The following is a 27,867-nucleotide window of genomic DNA, read 5'->3' as shown; positions in this document are numbered from 1 at the left end:
AAGGAGACAGTCTGAGAAATGTTACTTATATGGGAGGAATTATTTAATAATAATAATTATTATTATTTAATACTTGCCATTATTAGTATATAAATGGATATAAATAATTGCATTTAAACGACAAAAATCTGTTGTATGTAAACGATATTGTTTTAAATGTTATTGCTTTTTCATCAGAATACCTGGTTTCCACGTCTACCTGTATTAGTTTAAATGGCACTTTCGCCACTCGCAATAGGGTGGTCGCACTGACGTATCGTGTCGACTGTGCAACACAGTGATTGCGGTGTCTATGTATATTTAGTATGTCTATGCTTAAAAAGACAGCATCCTTCCCCTGCTGTGCGTCGCTCTTTACCCATGTTTCTTTAAATTGCCAAGAGATGGTGGAAGTGTCTAAGTATGAGAAGACTGACTGCTTTGATTGCGTGAAGGGGAACTGCCGTATGAATGTAAAATGTGAACGACCCAGTGCGCGTGACTGGCTGACACACCTGCATTTCCGCACATCACACTCCCACACGCACTAATAGTGCTGTATTTCATTCTCCAATGTCCTTTATATGCAATCACCATTTTCCCCAAACACAGCACCGGTTGTATGTCAGTTCTCTCTGTATTTACCAACATCTGTCAGATAGCATCACGCTTCAACACAGATGCTCCTTACAAACCCAGCACCCCTCCCCACCGTTTTTCCCACTACGGTTTCAGTGATACTCTTTCTCACTGGCTTTCCATATTTGTAGTGCTGTTTGCTCCCTTTCCGACTGACAGTACGATTTCAGTGTTGCTCTTTCTGACTGATTGCTCCTATTTGTTCGCTTTCCGAGGGATTGTAAATACCATAAATTCATCTCAATGTAGTGCATGTTCCGTACGTTATACAATGTAACACATTATATAATTGTCCTGCTTTTCGCTAATACAGTGATCCCTCGCTATATCACGCTTCGACTTTCGCGGCTTCACTCTATCACGATTTTTTCCTCATACTCGCTTACGTCACTACGCATGCGCTTTCTGAGAACTTTTATCTAAGCCCCACAATGGCTCCTAAATGTGCTGCTTTTTCTAAGCCTTCTGACAATAAAACTAAGCGCCAGAGGAAGATGCTTACTATCCAGGAGAAGGTGAAACTCTTGGATATGATCAAAGATGGCAATACCCTACAAAAGCCTCCTCACACATATGAAAAGACAGCGCCAGCAACTTCCTATCAAGATGTTCTTCAGCCGCGCACCCAGACACCCACTGCCTACTCCTAGTACACCTTCAGCAGAAAAAGATAACGACGCACCTGCTGAAGATACTGCACCACCTGAAGACTCTCCTACTGAGGTCGTGCCTTCATAGGTTAGTGGTTGTGTGTAAGAACTGTGTGTGTGTGTGTAATTAAATGTACAGTACAATAATCTACTATATAAAAGCAGATGGGATTGTCCTTCCGTCCTGTGAGTGCAAACCGTAGCGGTATTCCACTTATCACAGACTTGCGGCTTGCGGTACGAAGTGACGTGATGTGAGCAGAGTTCTGGTGCTCTCATTGTTCCATTGCTTTTGTGCGCGATGCGCTGGAAAAATAGACAAAATTATGTCTCTGGAAATAATTAATGTTGAAAAAGTAAAAAAATGCCTCACCGCGTAGTAAATATCAGGGGAGATGGTGCTTGCTTATTCTCATCTATAGCTTATTTTGTGCATGAAACTCCGTCTTTAGCGGTACAGATTCGGGCTGACATTGTACGACTTTGGACAGGCACTCGGGGATAAAAAAAACCTAGGTTTTCGGGAGATGTTATGAATGGGCACTTTGATGTTCTCATTCCCTACCTACACTTACATGCCTGATGTACACATGGAGTGCACACAAAGTGAGGATAAATGTCGGTCGCCTTAAAAGGCGGGTGAGCCTAGTAATAATATGATATTTGTAACGTCTAAAATGTCTTATGTTCTCTTATTTTGTCTAATATATTGGGTAATACGAGTGTAATGGTGACTAAAGGGTGTTATTTCATGTCGAGAGGGTTCTAATAATGTTAAAAAACGTATTTAGAAGGTCGTGAACAGGTTTTCTATTATCTAACTGCGAAAATATGCGATTTATAAATAAAGAATCCTACTTCGCGAAAATTCATTTATCACAGTAGAGTCTGGAACGGATTAACCGTGATAAACGAGGGTTCACTGTATACCCATGCCACCAAAAAAAAGACGTAGAATTGGAAGGTCCACTTCAGCTGCCACAACAAAGTCTATTTCAAGCCCGTCTCAAACGGCACACCACACAGACTCCAGAGTATAGGAACCTACAATGACATGTCAGTCAGAAAAATATTTGTTCCATTTCTATGTTCTGTTTCTTTCATTTGGAAAATTCACTGGTTATAGATTCCTGGGCTGCGCAGCGTACTCCTGCTAGTATACTATAATATATGATGTGTTTAGAATAGTTGAGCACTAATGTAATGTTCCAGTGACCATGGCCTACAGTATGTAATGTAAGAAATATTCTTGTGTAGCTGTAGGTTTGCATATGTAAGATGTCATTCTTGCAGTTGATATACTTTAAAATAGAAGCAAGATTATTGTTTTATATTAAATTGTGTTCCCTTCAAAATAGAAATTATAAGGCTCATAATTTATTTTCTTTCAGTTTAGGCTAAAAATAGATAAACATGATCTTCGTACATTTACAAAATATTAGCAATGCCTAACTACATACGATTATGACATATTCATGGTCCTTATGGGCATAAAACCTGTCAAGAAATACTTGGTTGTTATCAACATCAACAGATACTCACCACATTGTTAAATGTCATGCAGCTGTATACAGTAGGTAGAGCTGCTGTATAATAGTTTTAAGGAAGTACAGTACACCCCCAAAATTTATGGGGGTTCCGTTCCTAGAACACCCGCGAATTGTGAAAAATCACTTTTGTATGTGTTTAAAAAATTGCCTATTTTCATAGTTTAAACCCTAAATATGCCCCCAAAACATTTTAATTTAATTTCAAGCTCAGCTTAATACATTAACTAAAAATAAAGAATGTAAAGGTAAACCTGTATACTGTACTGCTATGTCTCCCGCAGTGCTAGAATGTAAAATACCGATGTTACTGCTATATGTACTGTAATTTATGCATGCACGTTTTTATTGCTAGAAGCCTTAGACGGTGCAGCTTGTTTCGGCGGCATCTTGGGGCTTTAACCCTTAAACTGCCACACACTTGGGGGTTAATGCATCCCTGGACGCAAAATACTTTTTTGCTGCACTTTAAGTAAACGTCAGAATTATCGAAGAAAAAGTGAAATTTTAATGGAAAACATTTTTTTCATGCAAAGAGCATCATAATTACTGTAACACTGATCATTTTACACACTGCTAATGAACTGTAAAAACTATTTAAAAAAACTACTGGAACAATATGTACAAAGTGCAAATGCGCTTGAACTGGCTGTACGTACTGTAAGCACACAGAGGTAAGCCACTCCTCCTCGAAGGTGGAGTTTGCATGTCCCAATGATCCTAGGAGCTCTGTTGTCCGGGGCTGTATGACCCTGGTAGGGTCACACAAGGCAAACTGGTCCTAGGTGAGGAATGAGGCAAGGAGCGGTTCAACCAAACCTCCTATGAAGAACAAAAACCTTGGACGACGTTTTCCCTCGCCCAGACGCGGGTCACTGGGGCTCCCCCTCTGGAGCCAGGCCTGGAAGTGGGGCTCGATGGGGAGTGCCTGGTGGCCAGGCCTGCACCCATGGGGCTTGGCTGGGCACAGCCCAAAGAGACAACGTGGGTCCCCCTTCTTATGGGCTCACCACTTATAGGAGGGGCCAAGGAGGTCGGGTGCAGTGTGAGTTGGGTGGTGGCCGAAGGTGGGGCTAGTCTTAGTGCAGCGGCTCAATCCCAGGGTGATGCTGCAGTGCTGCAGGGTGTCACAGAATTGCACAGAAACACAGGAGATTGTAGAAACAGGAACTTTATTGAAACACAATATGTCTCTTTCAGAAGTAAAAGGAGCTCAGTATACAGTTAGTTATCGATTAAACAATAGACAAACATCATAGGGGAGCACAACCCCCATCAAGAGCAGAGAATGTCTGGGGGAGGAGAGAGAGAAACAAAGCAATAAGCCAAAAAGGACAGGTACTGTTCAGGATTTTAAGTAAGCGTAGCATTGCGCGAGAAGCTGCAATCGAGAAGACGATGATTTATTTATTTTATGGTGGAGATTCCAAGGACGCACCCAGCTTTGACCCGAACCGCGCGCACTCACAAACAGAGACAAAAACAAAGCAAACCGGTAATCAAACAGCAAATAAAGAATGTAATGAAAACAAATGAAATAAGAAAACAACGATACCACCCCTGTTCCCCTTACAGCGATTACACATTAAATACAACAAAGCACAAACAAAACACACATTAAATCATGAAAATGTTCATGAAAAGCGGCAACGGATGAAATGTTATGATGAAAATAGGTAGTCCAGAGATCCGCATGTTGAATGGGAATGTACAGATAGTCCTACCGGTAATTCCTGAAATGGTGAAGATGGGTGGACAAGTTCAGGAGCACTTTCTTTGCAGGATGGCCATGAATCCACTTACAGTCCTCATGTACACAGGCAGACAATCCAGACACACAAAACGATCCAGGACAAAATAAATAACTACAGGTATCCCAATAGAAGACAGAAAGACAGAGAGGAACTTGAAACACAAATTACAAAAAACTTTTTTTTTTTTGCTTTTGTTCACCGGCCCCCTTTTTAAAAGCCGCACTGATATCCTTTGACCTCAACAGCCCTAGCACCCTCGGCAGAAGACCAATCAGAGCCACTGCAGGGACTGCTGGGAGTTGCAGTTTCAAATTCTATTGGCTACTTTCACCATCCCATTTCTCTACAGCTGCTTCCTGTTCTCTCTACAGTACAGTATTGCCACGAAAAAAGCCACAAAAATTGAGGAGGATATTTGCGGTTTCTGCTAACAATTATTAGTTAGGTTCTAAGGAAAAATTTGTGAATGACTGAGGCCGTGAACTCTGAACCGCAACTTTGCGGGGATCTGCTGTACACTATATACTACAAACTACTTATTTCCCCATAGTTGACCATCAGATTTGCTTTGGATTCCGGATCAAAAGCTGCCTTTTATAGCAGAAACTAAGTAAATTGTAGAGCATCAAAATCATTTTGTAATTAGAGTTGTAGATGTTAGAGATGTATCAATGGAGATTTTATGGCTGAATTTGATTTTCCATTTTTTAACAGCAAAATAAAATATTAAAAATTTTAAATGGCAAGAGTAAGCTTCCATAGTATACAGGGGAAAAAACACAATATCTTTGAAACAGTAATGATAACAATTCTCAAAATAAGATTGAGCATTTATTATAATGGGCCTTCCAATGAAGCAGATCACCATTTGGGCACCCTAGAATTAAAATTACAAAACTCTGGAAGAGAATGCCAGGTGCAACTGAAATTATTTAAGTGCCTAATCCATGAAACCCTGTAAAATCACAATTTCGAGAGTTTTAACCTAGTATTTTCTAACAGATGTTTTGAACAATTCTCACACCTGATCCTATTACTTATTAGCACAGTAATCTGGCAAAAATGTTTTTATAGCTTCTCATAAGAGCCTCATCCAGGGTTGACTCCTGATTTATATGTGATGATCCTCAAATACTTACAGTAGATTTAACCTACCCATATCCTTGAATTGAAATAGTTAGATTAAAAAATTGATCAACATGATGAATAAATTATACTGGTATCTATGGTTGCAGTAGTAGAATTAAACTATCCTGTTGATGCATTGTATAATTCCCTTTCTTTGTCTTAATTGGTGTGCCTCAGGCATTCAGTGGTATTTGTTGACATTGTGTCTACTGGTTTCATTTCAAATCATGCTTGCACAAAGACATGGCTTTATTTTTGCCAATGCAATGAGAACAGTGTGTTTTTTTGTTTCTGGCTAAACCTTAAATATAGAGGTGAATTTTCAGAAATTCATGTTCATCTTTATTTTCACTGTTAAGCTATCTTGCAACACCCATTACACTTTTGCATTTGGCATTTACATATTTCCCCTTCTTATGGGTTTGCCCAAAAACAAAAAAATATATACAAGGCAACTTAAATCTTTGAGATGATATGAAACGTCTGTTGGTTCACTGACTAGCTATTACAAATTACTGGAAAATATATCTAATAATTTCATAACATTTTTCTCAGTGAGCAAAGAGAGAGAATTTTTGTGGACCATATGTTGCCAATTTTTCTCTAGAGGAATGAAAAAAAACATCTGTTTTCATTGTGCAGAGAATAGGATTTAGCATCTTGGAATATGTACAAATTATCAATTTAGGGCTGTTTATTATGCATGAACAGTTCATAATATACAATGCAAAAGTACTATTACAATTCAAGGTTTTACATATATTAAAAAGATAGAAACAACTTGAAAGCAAAATGATCTCATACAAAAATGGGTTTTCTCTTTTTTGGGACAAATAAAATATCTGTTAGTACAAATAAAGTGTGATGAAAGCAGTGTGAGAAAAGCACAGTTGTGGGTCCCCAAAGGAGTCAGAATTTCCACAATAATGCAAAGCAGAATAGACAAAAAGATCACATGGGGAAATCTAGGGGGGGGGGTGGATTTTAAATAAAACAAGAAGGGTAAGAAGGAAGTGAATAAGGAAATCAATGTTTTCTTTGGTGATGGGGAAAAAAAAACTGGATGATCACTGGTCAAAAGACTTTGCCAGGGCAAGAGTGACCTCATCAAAGTATTACAAGCCTTTTAAAGGAGAGTGGTTTGACTTCCTTTATTGGTTAGATGCCAGTGGCAGAAACTGAGAGACTAAATATACAGCAAATGTTTGTAGAATCTGTGTATTATCTTTCTGGTTTTATATACTCAGGAATGACTGAGTGACTGTCTTATTTATTATTACCTTTCCATCAGTTCTAACAAACTGAACCATACATTATTTACCACAAATGCATGCAGCATGCAGTTGTCTGGTGTTAAACAATAACCAATCTGTTATTTTATATTCTTCATTATACATTTTTGTTGAGGGAGTATTTTGCTCAAGTTATGAGGAAGGGAACAAAAAATGGTGATTAGTGTTGGCCTGCATAACGAAAAATTGCACGGAGCAACTTGCATGGTGATGTTTAGCCAGTTAGCCTGACTGGGGTGACTGTTACAAATAAGTATTTGTTAACTATGTAATGCATATTGCATATATTGGTGTCAAAAAGCTGCTGTGTAAAAGTTTTTGTAAATGAAATGTTAAGTGAAAGTATTCTAAAATACATTCATATTTACTAATTTGCACAACAGTAATATGTTTACATTTTGACTTTGTTAATATTAATTTTAATTATTCTTTTCTCATTGACGAAACAGAAAATGTCAATAAATACATAGTATATGCAGGTATTCCATGATGATCATATTACTCTTTGTAAAACCCATACAGAATCTTTCAAGGAAAATGCAATTAAAATTGGGACAATTTTAAGTGCAGAGCAGTTTTGACATTCTGGAGTGAATAGAGGGAGGGAGGTTTTCACAAGCTCTGAACTTTTAATGCAAAATAAATAAATTTAGTACAATCGGCTGTCTAAACCCCTTTTTTCAATATTCATAATGGATTTTATTCCTTTCATAGTCTAATAAGCATGTGTGTGCTTAAGCTATTTGGTGAATCAGAAATTGCCCTCTGTGCTTGAAAAAGAGAAATAGTGAGAAAGTGTGTGTGTGTGAATGTGATTGGGTATGTTTGAGTATGTTGGGCAATGGATGATCTGGGACATTGTCCTGCACTGATTCCTGCCTTGGACCAGGTGCTGGCATGATGGGCTTCAGCTCTAATGAACCTAAATTTGGAATAAGCATGTTCAATAAATATATGGATAGAGAAAAATGCATTAAACATTCTCAAAACCATTAACCCAATACAGGGACACCATGGGTTAGAACCTATCCTTATAACACTAAGTGCAAGCCAGGAGAGAGGGCGCCAGTCCATTTCAGAAACTACACTCACTAACTGTTAGATGCACACAGGGCCAATTTAGAGCCACCACATAATTTCAGTTGTCCATCTTTGGGGGATGTAGACATTGATAAAGTGTTCTGACTCTGTACTAGTACTGTAACTGGTTGTGGTTGTCAAATCCATCTCAGGTCTAGATAGCTCTTGCAAAACATGTTTTAAGATGTTTTGAAATAACTTATTTTATAATATTTGAAAATGATTTGCTGTGTATTTTATGATATTTTATTTTATGATATTTTATTATACTTTGAAAGAGTATCTAGAGATATCTCATATTAGTTCTATAAATGTGAAATCTGAACTAACTTTGGGGTATCTCAAGTGTATTTTACCTTTCTAAAAATGTAATTTAGCTTGCCATTATATATACACACTATCAAGTTTCAATTAAGTGACAAAGTTAAATAACTTTAGCAGTAAGAGAACAAGTATTATTAAACATGCCCGACTGCTTCTCATTCAGGTGAACATCAAAATATTCTGATTGTCAGTATCATTACTATACATCTAGTTCATCTACCTCTGTTTAATTTTATGGTATTTATGAGACATGCTGACATTTAATCTTCTCTGAATGTGGTTGCCATTGTTTTCATTTGATTGGTTGTTCCATATGATGAACATTAGAGTGCAAAACTGCAGAATGCAATTAGAAGCATGGGTGAGTTTATGACTTTGTTTGCATTTTTAATGTTATAAGTTGATATATTTTAATGCACATGATTTTAAAATGAACTCTTACGACTGCCTAAGGTTTTTTTTTTCTTTTTTCCTTGTCTACCTATACTGCTATTGCTTTTTTTTTTGTTTTTACTGTTCATAAAGATCTACTCCTTTATAATTATAATATGGAGAGATAATATAATTAAATTTTTTGTGTAATTTTTTTAACAATGTTTATTTAACAAATTTGTTATTAGTTTTGTATTATGTTTTGAAATTTCATTAGTCCTATGTACAATATAGCTACAATACAGAGGGATAAAGGCATTGACATTTACACATACTGTATATGAGGAATGGACACCATCCACCAAAATGTTGCACAGCCATTTCTTGGTAAAAAAACACAAAATTGAAATAGAACCACAAGAATAGTAATTCCCTTAACTTGGGGTTAAGAATTCAAGAAAATGGAATACACAAAAATTAGTCTTTTCCATTTTCACTTCATTAGGTTTATATGTTAAGTTGAGCACATCTCTCTGCTAAATCCACAGAATCTTGCTTGGCTATTAACTTTTAGAGGGGTGGCTTGGCATATGCAGTGTGGTGTTGTGGATTTGCTTGAAAATTAAAGAAAACTGTACAGAAGCTAAGTTAAGAGACAGAGATCTTTACTTATTCACACAAGGAGAGAAATATAAGCACTTCTAACCTTAAGCCCTAAGCCTTATATTTCATTGCAAAATACCAGATCATATATATTTCCTAGACCTTCTTAATCTTAACAGCCTAACAGTATAATTGTATTCAATTAGCACACACTGGTTATTTTGTCTGATCACAAAGCCTGTACAAACATTTGCATTTCCTTTCCAGCTTTATGGTTGCATAATTTTCTTCAGCCCTAGACTGTTCTGTTCAGCAACCAGCGTACTGCTGACATCCTATGCAAAAACACTTCCAAGCCAAGCCTAGCCCAGCTGCTAAAGTCCTGTTAAACATAGTCTTCAAAATATACTGTAATGTTAGCCTTGTTTACATATTTTATTCACTTAGAAGCTGGATCTCATCCAATAATCCTATATTAACACACACAGGTTTAAATATTACAAGTCTTACTACAAGTCTTGGGATGTACACCTGCAACCTACCACCTTGTCATGAAAAACTGGATTTATTGGATGAATGATCATTATTATTCTGTTCAAATTAATCATTAATGCATAAAGTATTTTTAATGTTTTACATCTGCAGATGCATTACAAAAAGCCACCTATTTTCTGAACCTACATCCTTCAGTTTGAATATGCATACCTGTATTTAATAGCATGTCATATACATTAATTCTGAAGCAATTTTAAGAAATACAGTGAAACTTTAAGTGGAATGGAAATAAAGATAATGAGATCCCCGGGGCTGTAACATAATCTCATCTTGAAAGATAAATAGCATATCCTTGTGATTAAAGAAACATGTCATCAATCTCCAGAAGCAAAATGTGTGAAATTCTTATCACTTAAGAGTAAATGATGCAGAAGTTACATAAGCAACTAAACAGAGCTTGGCGGATTTTGTTTTTTCCTTTGTATTTGAGCAATTCTCATCTGCTAATTTGGAATTTTAATCTCTGTTTGTTTACCCTGCTACTTTATATTACAACTGTGAGTTATTCCCTCATCTTTCATGCTTAAAATAGTGATTTCAGTCCTAAAAGACTATATGCTTGACTTTGCAAGATGTTTGAATTCAGAGTTTCTGATTTGAGAGTTTCGTATTTGAATTACTCCATTGAAAAGATGTTTGCAGGAATTTCAAAATCAATGTATGTCATATTAAGTAACACTGTCAGAGTTGCAATTTTTTAGAATTTTTTTGACAAAAATAGGGCTTAAGGAGCTCATTATTCTTAGTTTTTATACTTTGTTTATGGCCATTTGGAAGGTTTTCATTGTGTTCTGTAAACTCTGTGAATTCTGTTTTGTTCAATGTGCCATTTAGTGGGTATTGATGTTTACATTATTGCAGAAACCTTGTCTAGAAATTTATAGTGCCTCACTCCTATATGAACTTTAACACCTTATAGATTTGTGAATTATGGATTTGGTGTAGCCTTAAGAAGATTCTGTTTGTGTTGTTCCTATGTATCTGTTTAGAATGCTTGCTTGTTTATTAGGACACTGATTATACCTTTAAAACTCAAAATTACTTTGTTACTAAGTGTAACATGTAAGTCGAGTATTTATTTCCTGTTGTTCTGCCTCTTGGGGCCTTATCAACATTGGTTTTATTCCAATACATAATGTTTTATTTAGGGTATTATTTTGATGTTATTAAATATTTCACTCTTTATTTCTACCTGGTGAGTATTAGTAAGTTCTGCTGATTAGTGAGGAATGAGCGAGTAGTGGTTTTCCGCTTTAATTTCTTGTGTATTTTTTTTTTTCCCCCAAAAGATTTAGAGAAGGCGAAGGATAGGAAGTAAGCCTCCCTTCATTTCCTTGATGAGATTTCAATAAGTAATGTGGCAGTATTTTTGTTCACTTGGCTTTAATTTTTAATCTCATAAAACTGATACTACAGAGCAGCTTATAGTTGAATGATTTTGTAAGAGCCGTACTTGTTCCTTTTTATGGGTTATTTTGTGTCATTTTCATAGGCTTACAGTATAATAAATGCTTAGGTAACTTACATTAATTGACTTATAATGTAGTGGTTATAAAGGTATCGTTATAAAGAGATTATTGTACCTTAAAATTGTAATTTTTGTTATCTGTTTTTTGAAAAATTAAGTATTTAAAGGGTCACAGTTATAGATGCATATTTACAGCCTACAATTGGTTATCATGAAATTATAGATTACCTGCTAGTATCTTTTCTAGAATTGATGTTTTTAACACATATATAATCCAAAGTAAAGTCCATAGCCTTAAAGGAATACTCCACAAAAATTTATATTTTTATATGTTATTTACCCCATTTGTAGTTTGTAGTGGAGATTGAGAAAAATGTTTAATCTAATGTTTTTGTGGAGAAAGTAGGTAACAAAGATTTTGATACAACAGGACCCAATAGTAACCAATGCTGGAAAATAGCAAACAATGTGAAAAATGTCCAGGCCTTAGGAGATGGATTTCTCATGCAATTTATTTCCATTCATATGCTTCAAACATGCATAACACTTGCATGTGATGCTAAAATATTATTTATACTTCAAGAAAATTCAGTGTACAGCATAATCAAGAAAGGCTTGTTCCCATAATGCCGTGCTTTTGAAATGATGAAATGAAGACCGTTTTCTTGACCAGCGAATGAGGAGGAGTAGGCAGATCTTCAGTTTATAAGCACAGTAATATAAGAATGTGCCTTTTTAGTTCATATTTTATGTTGAATTTTCCATACATACAGTTCGTATTACACTTTTAGCAAAAAATACATGAATTATGTGACATATGTTGTATGATAATTTTTTTTTCTCTCCATATGGACGTTTTTCAAATAGTTTTCTGCTGTCCAATGTTGGGTCTTGTTCTATCAGAAGCTTTCACTACAAAAGTATAAGATTTAAATGTTTTCTCAACCACCACTATAAACTATGAGATATATATAACACATAAAAAATCATTTTTGGGTGGAGTATTCCTTTTATCTTCTTCACCAGAATTTTTATCTTGCCATTCTACTACTAATATACTGTATATTAAATACAAATGTATTTTATATATTTCTTGACATTTATGAAATATTTATTTTAGAGATTATGATTTTGCCATCCATAAAATAATGTTTCCCTGTTTCACTGAAAATGTATATCATTTTGATTTTTTTTTTTCCTTATAGAATTTGGAATGCATTAACAGATAATTATGGTAATGTGATGCCAGTGGATTGGAAGACTTCTCATACTCGCTCACTTCACCTACCAACGCTCAATTTAATGGAAAAAGGAGTAAGTTTTGAAGGTTTAAGTCAGTCTTTTTTGTGTTCAAAATGATTATTAAGACCTTGCATATATACTTTGGAATGTTTTAAATAAAGCTTATTAGAATGTTGACAAAAAGGAGATTTACAACATATTTTGCCTTATTATATAATGCAGAGAAATTATACCACATGATGTCTTTCAAAAAGAAAACACATTGAAGGAAAAACAATTCTGCACCTTATCTGTGCAGAACAGTAAATGCCCCCTTGCTTCAGTTTGATTCTGACATTAGTTGGATTAACTTTTTGACTTGGGGTCATTTTTTCTACAGTATTTGTATCCCTTTAACTTTTTGCAAGTATGTTGGTGTAAGCTTTTGAGAATTTCCCTTGGGAAATAATATATGTGGTTGTTTTCTTATTGTTGTCTTATGGATTTTTTGGTTTGTTTCTGTTAAAAAAAATAATACTGTATTTTGTGGTCTGTTGGTATTGTCAATTCCTTGTTTGGTATGATTTATAAAAAGATGTATGTATGCTTTCTGCCTGTCCGTACTTGTTCCTTCAGTTTAAATAACTATTTTTGCCTTTTTTTTTTTATAGAGGAAAGGTTTTGGCCATGCATATTTTTAATCAGTAAACAAACAAAATGGCTACGCTCCTGTGCAAAATCCATGGAGAATTGTAATTTTAGTCCAACATTAGTAGGGCTGCCAACTCTCTTTCTCTGGAAATGAGGACATTTGGATAGAAAAATGAGGACTTTTGAGGACACCTTTCCCTATGCTGCCGTAATACGCCCTTAATACTGTATTATGTTTTTTTTTTTTTTAATGATATAAACCATTAGCAGCAGTTTATCACTACAATTATAGTATGATGACCACAATCACAGTCACTGGCAAACTGATAACCCATTAAATATTTTGAATATGTGTCAAGCTTCTTAAATTAACAGAATTCATTCCTTCCATTCTTATTTGGATAGCTTACGTGTCATAAACCTGTAAAAAAATAATACACATGGTAAATTCACTTCTAGTAAAATACAAATACTTTTTTCAGTTTAGTTTATTTGAATATACTGTATCTACATTCTTTTATATTTTTCTACTGAAGCTATTTATTTTTTCAGTAAATCTGGGTTCTTGGATATATATGTATAGAAATCTTTACATAGCATGATGCTAAAATGTAATCTTTTGAGCCTTAGCCCCTGAATTGGATTTGTTCTGCCCTTTCAAAAACAAGGATATTTGTTGTTCAAGTAATATGTACTTGCACTTTCTTTTCGGCATAATGGGTATTCCTGAAGTTATGTAAATGAAAGAATTATCAAAATAATACTTTTTTTAACAATATTCTTTCCTTGATTTAACAGAAAAATGACAATATAAATTTAGACCTATCAGATGATGAGGAGCTGAGGGAACAGCTGGATATGCATTCGATCATTGTATCCTGTATAAATGATGAGCCCTTATTTACTGCAGAACAGGTACAGTTCTCGCTGATCGAAGAGTCTTCATTTAGTCTTCATTTTAGCTATATTTGAAAGCTGTATAGTGCTTTTGTGAATACTGTAATACGTAATAAGGAAGACACAAGTTTTGAGTTGATCACTTACTTGTGGAACATTACAATGGCATCTCTGACCTACTGCATTGGCAAATTGAGCTCTGTATGGGTTATTGCCTTTTTTTTTGACTGAGTCTAAGAGTTGCATCGCAGATTTTTTTTTTTCCACTTGCTAATTTTTTTATTTTTTCTTATTTTTTTTAACTAATACATTTGTTTACTTTCCTAAAAAATCATTAACTTTGCGTACTCAGTGTTATTGTTAATTGCTGGTTATGGCAAAGTGTTGGTCACAAGGTCCCAGTAGTTCTACCTGTCACCTTGGAAGCTGTGGGTCTGATCATAACACTTTTCTAGAGTTCAAATTTAATCGTGGAATGCAGCATATCTGTGTCCAACAGGGGGCGCATGTGTTCTTTTAGAAATTCAGCTCATAATTTGAATCAACATGTATATCCTTTCAGTGGAAATATTAAGGCAAGAGTAATATGGTACAAAAGAAAGGATATATTTTACTTGCTTTAAAATGTAGCGTTCATTTCTAATATACATTGCAGTATAATAATTTTTTATATGTACAAATATGCCGAAGAGAAGCTGTTAGAAGAGTGCAATTGTCTTTGAGTTTTTCAGTGATGTCTTTGACAGTTGTGGTTCCATCTTTTGGTGAAGTGGAGGCATTGTTCTTGGTACAGAGTTTGCTGACGGGGCTTCTGAATTTGAGGCATCCTGAGAGGCCTTATATTTGTTTACTTTCCACTGACCAATACATGGTATTGGTATGGTAGATTACTACCAGTTTAGCATATTCAGTGAACTATTTGTATGTGATATGTATAGATGAGTCTAAGACTTCAATATATCACATACTTTCATTATCTGTGAACAGTGCATCTGCTCTAATCACTTAAGGTCCATGCCTGAAAGAAATGTCTTTGCTGCAGCTAGAAAACTGTATGTAAGCTAAACATAGTTAGGCTAAAAAAATCATATTATCAAGTAGTTGTCTTTAAACTCTGGTTACAACATCTTTGCATAATTAATATCATTTAAACTTCAGCCCATAAAACAGAAAATTATTCCTGTGATTATGCAGGCATTGCTCAAATTGTGTGATTTTTTTCTCTTTGTCAGCATTTTTGTTTAATTTCAGAATTGTGAAAAGTTCATATTGTGAGATTTTTTTTTTTAACTCTTGAGACCCTCCTCAATGAGGCAACATGGCGAAACGTGATTGATGCGTCTGTCGAAGGTTGCTTGTCTGCCGCTGAGGCAACCACAGGTGTGCAGTGACCCACAGGATCACAGTGCCACAGAGGCATCTGTAAGCTCACTGCCTCCTTGCGCAACTCATCTGTCGCCCGATGGGTGATGCAGGGAGCAGTATCACTTGGCCACAACCCTGCCTAATTGCTGTGTCTGTGTATAGGAGAGTGGTAGATCCCGCTACAATAAATAACCATGCTGTTCCTGTTTCAAGCTGAGTAAACGCTGGTTTTGCTAAAGTACTGAGACTCGGCTTCATTGTTTTGTGGTGCAAGACAGGAACTCACACGTCACAATGTACTGTACATAATATCAGTTATCCACTGACTTAAATGAGGTGGGCTAAGTTAAGTCTACATACTAGGCAATTACAGTTTGTTTGTCGTCCTCCACTTTAAGCCCATCTGGCAGTACACCAAACACAGCTGTTAATGGATTAGTAGTGATTGCTCTCAGATAGGCATTTAAAGATTTTGGTCCAGAAATATGTCAACGTTGTGCACGCCCAAAACATGTGACACAAAGAGGCTGGAGCTTGACTGCAACATTTGCAGGTTGGATCTTGCCCTGAAAATATTTTGGACAATTTTAAACAAGATAGATGTGCTTGATGAAAGATTTTAAGTTGAATAATTGTATGCTTTGCGTGTATAGAGCTGCCTTGGTCTCCTTTTCTGAAACATTGAGTAAGAGAACCTTTTCCCATTGTACTCTGGGATCTTTGAAAGTAAGGGAGTTTGAAATGTTTTTATAAATTATAAAAATGCTGCCTGAGTCAAAACAGATCAATATTTCTTCTGGAATAGAAATAGGTGAGGAAAATTGGGTGGGTTTTGTTTAGCAAAGTTTCTAATTTGGAAATAGTGGAAAAATTGTGTTGATGGGAAGTTAAATTTGGAGTGTAATTGTTCATAGGATACAAAAGCATTATCTATGTGCAAGTCTCTAAATGATTTAATCCTCTATGTTTTCAAACATTAAAAGCTGTAAGTTTGAGAGGGTGGAAAAAGTGTAGAGGTGCCACAGACAAAAGCTTCTCTGTCTTGAAGTGCTTCCTGCATTGGTTCCATATTCTGACAGTTGGGTTGTTAGTATATTGCCGATAACTTGTATTTATTGGGGTATAAAGCAAGGAATATAAAGAAGTACTGCAGGATTTTATTTCTATTGCGGACCAAGCTTGTGTGCGTTCATCTGTTTGTGCCAATGTTCAGGTTTTCATAGCTTGTGTATTTGCTGGCCAGTAATAAAATTGAAAGAGCCATGCCGCATTCTGCTTTAGGTGTTTGTAGGGTCACCCTTTAGATGCGTGGATATTTTGTATTCCCAACAAATGAGGTCATGATTGAATCCAGTTTATTAAAAAATGATTTGTTAATGTATAAATGTTCCAGGCTTTTAGGAAGATTTTCCGTAACTGTTGTTATGACTTGAGCTACTTATTATTCTTTTCTCCATCAATGTGTTCCCATACAGCTTCAGTCATGTTTAGGATGGAGCTCTGAGGTGGCCAGGTCTATTATTGTTAGTATTCCATCTGCAGACATACGCTCCAGATAGATCATAATTGTGTTTTGGGGGTATTATCATACTAAAACATAAAGTGTACTGCCAGTAAGTTATTTTCTTCAACGTACAGCATGATAAATCATACTGTCAATATCCGAGCAGTCATCATTCCATCGGTTTTGAGCAGATGCCATGTACCAAGCTGCAGATTTTTATTCCAACCCAGTTCCTTAATTAAAAGCTAATTATTGCTGCTAAAGCAATTAATGCTCAAGCAGCATTTTTGGCTGCTACAATATACTACAATTTAAAACTTACATGAAATGGCAAATTGAAAACAAGCAGTTTTTATATCAGCAAGGATTGGCTTCTAACTAAGCACACTGATTGGAACAAAAATCTGCAGTCACTGCTTCAATCCAGGACTAAACTTTAGCTCTGAGATTTCCATATTCAAATTGCACTTTTCTTCAAATGTATATATGACAGCTTAAATGCTACATTTTGAAAATTTGGTCTGACGTGCAATTGTTCAGTCATACTAGTGTTGTTGATATAAAACTATGATTTTAAGCCTAAGTCCTTGAGATACAACACAAGGTGAGAGATGCATTGAACAAATGTACAATGCTGTATAAAGGAACAAAATGCCCTGTATAATTTCTGTACTCATTGTTACTTTGTTACTGCTTGCTTAGATATGGTTACATTTTTTATGGTCTTTGGATTGTATTTTTTACTTCCTTAAGGTGATTGAAGAAATTGAGGAAATGATGCAAGAATCACCAGACCCTGAAGATGATGAAACACCCACACAATCGGACAGACTGTCTGTACTGTCCCAGGAAATCCAGACACTCAAGAGGTCCAGTACTAATAATAGTTATGAAGAGAGTGAGTGTGTCACTTTTAATATATTTTTATTTTCTTCATTTTATGCTATTTCATGCTGTAGTTATTTAATAATATATCCTAAATTTAGCATCTTTCATTTGAATACTTCTGATGACAAAGATTCCCTAATTAACTGCTTACAGTCACTTTTCAGTTAGGTGTTAAGAACTTTGTCACATTTTAAGGTGTGTGTGGTTTTGTTGCTTATGGCACTAATATTGATGTGCACAACATCCTTTATTTGCCATGTACATTCATTAAGGTAATAGTTACTTTTTTATATGCAATATTAAAAATTGTATTGATAAATTACAGGTTTCTGTAGTGATTTTTTAAAAATAAATATTTTGGTAGCAAGGAAATAACTGGTGCTAGTATTGTAAGAGATGCATGTAAACAAAACTGAACTAGGTTTCACTTTAGATAATTTCTTAACTTTTTTTGTTTTATTTTTTTTTTTATTTTGGATTTAGAGTGAGCTGTGTGTTTTTTACATTTTTTTTTTTTTTTAACTCAATTTACACTGAACTCCATTTGGAAAGCATGATCTTGATGCAGTACCAAACCCTGGAGTAGTTTACATTAGGTATAAATGTGATCTGAAATGGGTCCGATCTACATGAAATACTGTACATTATAAGTGAAACTCTTTATGCTGTAGCAGTCATAACTAAGCATCTGCTGACAGTAATTAAGGACTCCCATTCACAGCATAATGAGTCGAGGGTTAACATGGAGCATTAATAAAAAGGTACAAATAAAAATACACATGGGTACAAATGTCATATATTTCACATAAAACAACTTCCAAAATTATCAGTCAATCAGAGCAAGCCAAGCACCTGTTTCAAGTATACTGCTTCTCTTGCATGCAGGATCAGAAAGTAGCTGTTAATCCACTTGTTTACACGTGTTGATCAAAACACATAAGAACAATGAGCAAATGCAATAGTCTTACACTTACACTATGAAAGTTGTGCGCACGGGTGAGGCGGGGCATCCTATCAATGTACACACTAAACTTGACATATGTCGTAAACGTTACTAACACATTTATCCAGGAGTTGAGACAGTAGACATGTGACTTGAGATAAACTAAATTGAGGTTATGTTCATACAGTGGCTACTGGAAAGTAAATGAAGAACATCACACATTTAAGTGAAGCTTACCTGCTACATCTGCTGTCATAAAACTGAAGCACATACCCTGAGCAGAGCTGGCTTTCTTTTAAACACGCTTATTTCAAATGCAGCAGTGCACAAACACAATTGTTTTTGACCCTCCATGATATTTATTTACTGAAAAAATATTTCTGTCCAGTGAAAGAAGTTCATGACATGGCCATAGGGTGTTTAATGATATGTTTAATTTGCTTGAATGTTTGCAATGTGAAATGCAACCAAACTATAAAAATTAAAACAAAGTACCAAATCAACCCCCAATTCTTGTGCTAAAACACCTTATGAGTGAGTGCTTGACAACGTTCTTGTGAGACATGCAAAATTAAAAAAAAAAAAAAAGAAAAGTGACGGATGCAGTTTCACATTCCCTTCTTGTCTTAGACCCTAGTTTCTAGTTTCCATATAGCCAGGTGGAAAAGAAGATGGGTGACAAAGCAGTCACTTTACATGGAGTACTGCTGCAGTCCCAGGCTCATTGGTGTCCTTGAACACCCTTTTTGTCAGTCATGGATGGAGGAAAATATGCCGTGCTTGTCTGGACAGCTTACTAGTTGCTTGTTTTTCTGCCAGTCTTAGTTATCTTGATTTGTACAGCTAGCTCCCACCTGTATTTGTATTTGTAAGTGGAGGAGAGTTTCCTAACAGATTAGCTGCTGTTCAAAGCTGATTCTGAAAGGGAAGTTTTGGATTGTATTTTGTGTTGTGGACACTACAGTAGTTAAATTAGTTACTTTTTTCATTGTTGGTAGCCATAATAAAACTTCGGGTGATGCATCATAATTTTTATACTCTCAACATGCATTTTATTTAATATGAAAGGGGTTTTAAGCCCTGTCTTTAAGGAGCCATTATCTTCAGAATGCAGTAGTTGTTTGTGGTCATTTAGACAGGACTGTCTCGAGGCACAAATCTGGAGAAGGTTACAGAAACATTTCTGCTGCTTTGAAGGTCCCAATGAGCACAGTGGCCTCCATCATCCGTAAGTGGAAGAAGTTCAAAACCATCAGGACTCTTCCTAGAACTGGCTGGCCATCTAAACTGAGCAATTGGGGGAGAAGGGCCTTAGTCAGGGAGGTGACCAAGAACTCGATGGTCAGTCTGTCAGAGCTCCAGAGGTCCTCTGTGGAAAGAGAAGAACCTTCCAGAAAGACAACCATCTCTGCAGCAATCCACCTATCAGGCCTGTATGGTAGAGTGGCCAGACGGAAGCCACTCCTTAGTAAAAGGCACATGGCAGCCCACCTGGAGTTTGCCAAAAGTCACCTGAAGGATTCTTAGACCATGAGAAACAAAATTCTCTGGTCTGATGAGAAAAAGATTAAACTCTTCGGTGTGAATGCCAGGCGTCATGTTTGGAGGAAACCAGGCATCACTCATCACCAGGCCAATACCATCCATACAGTGAAGCATGGTGGTGGCAGCATCATGCAGTGGGGATGTTTTCCAGCGGCAGGAATGATAGGATCAGGATAAAGGAAAAGATGACTGCAGCAATGTACAGAGACATCCTGGATGAAAACCTGCTCCAGAGCGCTCTTAATCTCAGACTGGGGCGACAGTTCATCTTTCAGCAGGACAACAACCCTAAGCACACAGCCAAGATATCAAAGGAGTGGCTTCAGGTCAACTCTGTGAATGTCCTTGAGTGTCCCAGCCAGAGCCCAGACTTGAATCCGATTGAACATCTCTGGAGAGATCTTAAAATGGCTGTGCACCGACGCTTCCCATCCAACCTGATGAAGCTTGAGAGGTGCTGCAAAGAGAAATGGGCGAAACTGGCCAAGGATAGGTTTGCCAAGCTTGTGTCATCATATTCAAAAAAACTTGAGGCTGTAATTGCTGCCAAAGATGCATCAACAAAGTATTGAGCAAAGGCTGTGAATACTTATGTACATGTGATTTCTCAGTTTTTTTATTTTAATAAATTTGCAAAAACCTCAAGTAAACTTTTTTTCACGTTGTCATTATGGGGTATTGTGTGTAGAATTCTGAGGAAAAAAATGAATTTAATCCATTTTGGAATAAGGCTGTAACATAACAAAATGTGGAAAAAGTGATGTGCTGTGAATACTTTCCGGATGCACTGTAAATATCGGGAGCGCCACATACCTCTTTCCAGCGACCTCATGACCCCCCCCATGCTCTCCCAAGCCATCTACTGACTTCATAGGAAGAGTCACCAGAGACATGAATGTCACTGCCAAAGTAAGTAAACCGCTCGACAAGGTCGACACTCTCCCCGCAGACAGACACACTGCTGATGGCTGTGCCCAAGAGGTTATTAAAGGCCTGGATCTTAGTTTTTATCCAGGACACTCGCAAGCCCAGACACTCAGAATCCTCATTCAGTCACTCAAGCGCCCCAATCAGAGCCACCATTGACTCCGCGAAGGTCACAGCATCGTCAGCAAAGTCAAAATCTTTGAATCTTTCTTCACCAACAGATGTCCCACAGCCGCTGGACCCCACGACCATGCTCAACACCCAGTCCGTATAAGCACTGAACAGAGTAGGAGTAGGAACACACCTCTGACTAACCCCAGAATCAACTGGGAAAAACACAGAGGTTCTGCCTCCACTCTGCACAGCACTCACAGTACCAGTGTATAGGCCGGCCATAATATCTAGCAACCTCCAGGCGATACCGCGAACCCTCAGGATGTCCCACAGGGCAGCTTGATCAACTAAGTCGAACACTTTACGAAAATCGACAAAGGCTGCAAAGAAACTCTGCCAATATTCGCGTTTGTGCTCCATGAGAACCCTCAGTGCCAGGATGCGGTCGATGATAGACTTCATAGGAGTAAAACCAAACTGTTCCGGTCGCTGGTAGGTGATCAAGTGATCACAGATCCTATTGAGAATGACCTTAGCAAGGACCTTACCCGGCATCGAGAGCAGTGTTATCCCCCTGTAGTTGCTGCAATCCAGGCAATCACCCTTCCCTTTCCAGATAGGGACAACAAGTAATGTTTTCCAGTCAGTTGGGATACAACTGATACTGACATAATGTATTTCAATTGTATGTATTATTTATTTATTTGTTTATTACAAATAATACATATTGTGCACCTCTTTATCTGTTAAAATGCATGTTAACATTCTCCTTCTCAAGTTTATGAGCAATATTCTTAAAGGGGTAGACTCATTACAGAGATCACAAACAAGTAAATATGCAATGACATACCTATAAGACATTAATACAATGGGAGTGTTATTCCAAGGCACAAAAAATAAAGGTAATATTTGTTAACATGCAAGGGATTTATGAGTTTTGTATGTATTTACTATATTAAATTCCTGTACTTTTCTCCACTGCAACTGCTTGAGATTAAAAGAGTAGGCCATTAGCTATGCTGTTTTGTCACTGTGATCCCAATATTGATATTAGTTGTTAAAATTTTGCTGTTTGGGACATTATTCGTAACACAATCATTTCTATTTACTGTTCTTATTTTGTTGTCCCATTTTATTTATGGAGAGATTACTCTTCCATTGAAGACCTGGTTGACACTGTTACATTATTTGTCCCTTTTCAGGAGTAAAACGGTTATCAGTTGCTGAACTGAATGAGTTGCTGGAAGAAGTTGAGACTGCCATCAAGAATTTTTCTGAGGAGCTGATTCAACAGTTAGCACTACGTGATGAGCTTGAGTTTGAGAAGGAGGTCAAAAACAGCTTCATATCAGTGCTTATTGAGGTCCAAAACAAGCAGAAAGAACACCGTGAGATGGTCAAGAAGAAGAAAAAGTTAAAGAGTGGAAGTCCACAAAATGGCAAGCAGGAGAGGAGTCATATGCCAGGAACTGTGAGTCCTAGTATAACTTAATCTTTTTGAACCATGTGACATCAGCATTAGAGGAATGTTGCATGAAGTGATAGCTAGAAAGGCCATTGTTTTTTTTTTTTTAATCTTGCTGAAGATCAATAGCAATTAATAATAAAAGAAAGGTACATGTTAGTTTTAAATTACTTTAAATTAATTTATATATGTGAGAGATGCAGCTGGTAAAAAGTGTGTAACACATATTAATGTTTTTCTAATAACTGACAACAACTACAACTGCTACCCCATCCATGATTGGTTCTTGTGTTGCACTGGATATTGCTTGACTAAGGTTTGGCCCCTGCATTCGAAACATTGAACAAATTTGTTAGAATTTGAATGGATGGATGGATGGATGGATGGATGGAAGGAGATGGATGGATGTATGTAGAGCTGCAGCAAAAGAAAATTACATCTTGAAAAATGAGAGCGGCTGTTTCAAATAATGTTTAACGTTCTTATTTGTTGCCTACAGTATATACCTTTACTAAAATAATAAGGTTCAACTTAAATTCATTAACATTTTATTTATTGTCAGTCTTTCACTCAACAAAAGTTTGTTCTTTCTTTGTATTAACATGAAATTCAAAAATAATGTTCAGAGTTAAATATAAAAAATGATATAACAGGATTCAAATTAGTTAAAAGTTTAATAAACTTCAAATAAGGTATACTTTAAATCTAACTGTGAACCAAAAAGAGCAGCAAGTAAATATTTTTTAGTTTAAACATGGCTTCTGGGAATTTCTGAAAAGCCCTTATTGAAATGAAGACAAGACAGCATGTCAGCATATTCACACCAGACTTGCTCTCTTTTTCAAGCAAATGTGTCCTGCAGCAATGAAGAGAATTTCCAGTGGTGTCAACATAGGAAAACCTCTTTCTTCATCTGTGTTCTTTTACAAATTTTAGCTGCAATGATGAACATTAATGAATAGTAAACACTGTTCATTTCCCACTCTCTGTCATTTAACAAGGTTAACACTGTGGTCTATAGTGATTTTACTTTTATTTCAAGAGGTGAGCTATTTACAGTATTTTGGTAGCTGACAAAATGAACTGTGTTTGAGTAGGATTACAGGATGAGCTATTTGTTTTTAGGTTAAACAATTTTATGTAACAAAATCAGGTTGTCACTGTCATAGGTGAGCTGCTGATTGTTAAAAAAGATGCTCTGTCTTCATTGAAAAAACAACTATATCCATATGATGAAGGTACAGATTAAAAGAAAACTTTAAGTCAATAATAGGGGGTGCCTGTAATAATTCTCATTTACTGAATATTTCTGCTTCTTTAGGAGTCTATTCTAATAATTTTTAAAACATAATTGATACTGTGAATGGCAGTTATTTTTTAATAAGGGAAGGTCATTCTGACAGTGTGTTCTGACCATTATAGCAACTTCTATGACTATTCAGCAAATAGGGATAGGAATGGTGCTTTGTTGTATTTATTGTGCTACAGAGTTCTCTTAGATACAAGGAGGTTTCTTTTTCAAAATACAGTGTCTCGTCTTTTTTTTTTTGTTGTTGTTTTGTTTTGTTTTCACTTTGAGTTATGAAACTAAAATAGCATTACTGCCCTCTTCAGGCTAACTCATTAACTTGCTGGTGGTTGTAGGGTACTTTGAAAAAGTGAGAAATATTCATTGACAAATGCAATTTTGTTTTTTTAAATTAAAATATACTGAGGATGTGGGCCATTTATATTTCAAGGGCAATAGATTTTGTGGTACATTCTCATAACATTTTTTTATTGTTATGAAAAAATTATTAAACAGACATCGTGTTTTTGAGCACATTTCACAATTTCAATTTCAGTAAACATTAAAATGTACAATACATGAAAATAGCCATAAACCAAGGGTGGCAGGGCTTTTGCAGCTGCTGCCCCTCGCCTGTGGAACTCTTTACCTCATCATATAAAGGAGTCGTCTACAATTGAACTGTTCAAAACAAGATTAAAGACTCATTTCTATTCACTTGCATGCAAATGGAAGAAACCTTAGGAAAGGCAGTTCAAAGAGAGACCCCTTTCCAGGTAGGTTGGGCGTGCAGTGGGTGTCAAAAGAAGGGCGTCAATGCAATTTAGTACACAGAACAAATACTTAATACAGCATAATAAAAATTTTAGAAGTACGGAGCAGAATTTAACAGTAGATGATATCACATAATAATATTTGAATATTTTTAGAGTCCTGGAGACCTCATCCATCAAGCTGCCTCCCCATTTGGCCATTCCACTGCTGAAACGTTGCTCGCCAGCCAATCCGATGAAAGGACCCCTTTTCCCATGATTCCTGTGATCCTCCATCAGGGATGACTTTACCACAGGCAGGCAAACAACTTGGCAGGTGGGCCGTGGCACCAATTGCCACATTTGAGTACCGAGAACAGAAACAGAATAGGTGAGGGTTAGTAACAAATTATAACAATCATGTTACTTATGTTTTAGTGCTAATGACTAACAACAGAGATGCAGTATGTACAGTTAATCAGCAGCTCTAGTCAGGATATGCTAAACTGAAGTAGTGAGTCTTCAGCCGAGATTTAAAGGCTGGGACCGAAGGGGCATCTCTTATAGAAGCAGGAAGACCATTCCACAGTTTAGGGGCCCTGTAACTAAAATCTCGACCTCCCACTGTAATTTTATTAATCCTTGGAATCATAAGCAGACCGGCATCTTGAGATCTTAATGTGCGCTCAGGTTTGTAAGTCATGATAAGTTCAGACAAGTAAGCCGGACCTCGGCCATTTAATGCTTTATATGTTAAAAGGAGGATTTTGAAATCTGCCCTACATTTAACCGGGAGCCAGTGTAAGGATTTAAGAACTGGAGTTATGTGTTCATATTTTCTTGTTCTTTTAATAATTCTTGTAGCCGCATTTTGGATTAACTGGAGGCTGTATAAAGAACAGTTTGAACAGCCAGTGAACACCGCATTGCAGTAGTCAATCCTACTAGAGATAAATGCATGAATTAATTTCTCAGAATCCTGTTTATTTAGAAAGCACCTTAATTTCCTAACATTTTTAAGATGGAAGAAACATGTTTTGGACAACTTTGTAATATGTGCTTTAAATGACATGCTAGAATCAAAGATAACTCCTAGATTGCGGGCTGATTCAGTAAAATTAATTGGGATTCCAACTGAGTTAAAATGATCACAAAATATTGCTGTGATCAGCGTCATTCCCTCCAACAATTAACATCTCTGTTTTATCTGTATTTAAAGACAAGTAGTTCTCATTCATCCACTCCTTTAATTCACTAACACAACATCGGAGAAACTTCATTTGATTTAAGTGAAAGGTATAACTGGGTGTCATCTGCATACGAGTGAAAATTAACATTATGTCTCCAAATGAGAGATCCCAGTGGAAGCATGTAAAGTGAAAACAATAAAGGTTCCAGTACTGAGCCCTGCGGGACACCATATTGAACTTCTGTGTATAATGATGGAGTACTGTCAGAACATTTCTGTACATATTGGAATCGATTTGATAAATAAGAACTAAACCAAGCGAGTGCGGGGCCTGTAAGCCCAACATCGTTTTCTAGCCTGTGCAGTAAAATAGAATGGTCAATGGTGTCAAATGCTGCACTTAAGTCTAACAACATAATTACAATGGAAACAACATCATTTCAGTGGAATATATTTTATATATTTTATTTTATTTCTATTTATGTTATTTATGTTATTTGTTTGTTTTCTTTTATTCTATTATTGTAAAGCACTTTGGGCACAGCATTCCTATTTTGTTTTAAATATGCTATATAAATAAATTGACATTGACATTATTGCACTGTACAGTACATATATCAGACTTTTTAGAAGTTAGAATGTGATTGAACAAAACTTTATTTGTAGATTACATTATACTTTTTAAATGAAAGCACAAACTTCACAGAAAGCACTTTACATGAGTTTAAAAGCACTCAGTTGTTTAGTATATATTGGCCAAGTTCACTAAAATATACAAAACATAATTATTCTTTATGTATACATAAAAGTGACATGTAAACACCGTTCACCACTCATTGGTGACTATATATGATATGTAAAAGTAGCTCTATTTTGTATGTTAAATTGGTAATTTACTGAACTGGTAGTTTGGCATCTTTGTAATGTGTCATTGTTAAAGTATAATTAATCTCTCAACTATTTAGGCTGCCGAGGAATGATTAAAATGCCAGAGTACCAATTGTGCTTTTATTTTATTGCAAATACTGTATGCTAACCTGCCTTTTGGCATTTCTTATTAATTTCAGTGGACATTCCATGGATCAAATTAGGTGAAACTTGAGGCTACCTTATATATTATTTTTCTAAAAGTACATCAATGTATTTTTGCTTGAATTTTTAAAAGCTTGTATAATATTATTGGTCTAATGGTGTTTTAATAATCTTAATTTCTATCCCCAGAGTAACATTTTTTTTATTTTGTTTTGTGTTGAGCTTAACTACCTTGAGGGGTATACACTATAACAAATTCAGTCTTTAGATGCTATATCTAGCTCTCTCACTTCCTTTATTTCAAAGAAAAACAAAAAAATATTAATTATGTATTTTGTTTATAAATTTATAAATCAAACTATTCAATGAGGCTTTTGGAGCACAATAATAATAATAATACTAATAATAACAATTCCTCATGATGAATTACATAAAAGAAAAAATGTAACATTTTCCATTTCCCTTTCTTGTTATGTTTTTCAAAATATCGGACAAGTAAGTGCAGTGTTTTATAATTTTTTCTTGTTGTTTCACTTCAATCTACACTTTTGTAGGAGAGATTGAAAGGCCTGGTTTCAGAACTCACCAACTCCTTTTTTGGCTAAAATTATGCCATGTACCACTTGGGAAGATGCCATACTGTGTACTATACTGTACATTGTGTTTTTTTGTGTTTCAAAATTATGTCATCTTTC

The 27,867-nt window shown here is 35.9% G+C and overlaps 1 protein-coding gene across 2 annotated transcripts in view; it reads left to right on the top strand.

The window, feature by feature from the left end:
* Nucleotides 1–27,867, top strand: part of LOC120525794 (fasciculation and elongation protein zeta-2-like) — a 112,714-nt gene that overhangs the window by 45,993 nt on the left and 38,854 nt on the right. For both annotated transcript variants that reach the window (XM_039748392.1, XM_039748394.1), the window contains exons 2-5: nt 12,597–12,705; nt 14,062–14,178; nt 17,783–17,927; nt 22,649–22,917. In XM_039748392.1, coding sequence (XP_039604326.1) covers nt 12,597–12,705; nt 14,062–14,178; nt 17,783–17,927; nt 22,649–22,917 — 640 coding nt within the window. The remainder of the gene's footprint in view (nt 1–12,596; nt 12,706–14,061; nt 14,179–17,782; nt 17,928–22,648; nt 22,918–27,867) is intronic.

Source organism: Polypterus senegalus, chromosome 3, assembly GCF_016835505.1.
Source record: "Polypterus senegalus isolate Bchr_013 chromosome 3, ASM1683550v1, whole genome shotgun sequence".
In the NCBI taxonomy this organism is placed as follows: Eukaryota; Metazoa; Chordata; class Cladistia; order Polypteriformes; family Polypteridae; genus Polypterus; species Polypterus senegalus.
Note: the sequence above shows the minus strand (reverse complement) of the source record. Positions and strands in the feature narration are given on the sequence as shown.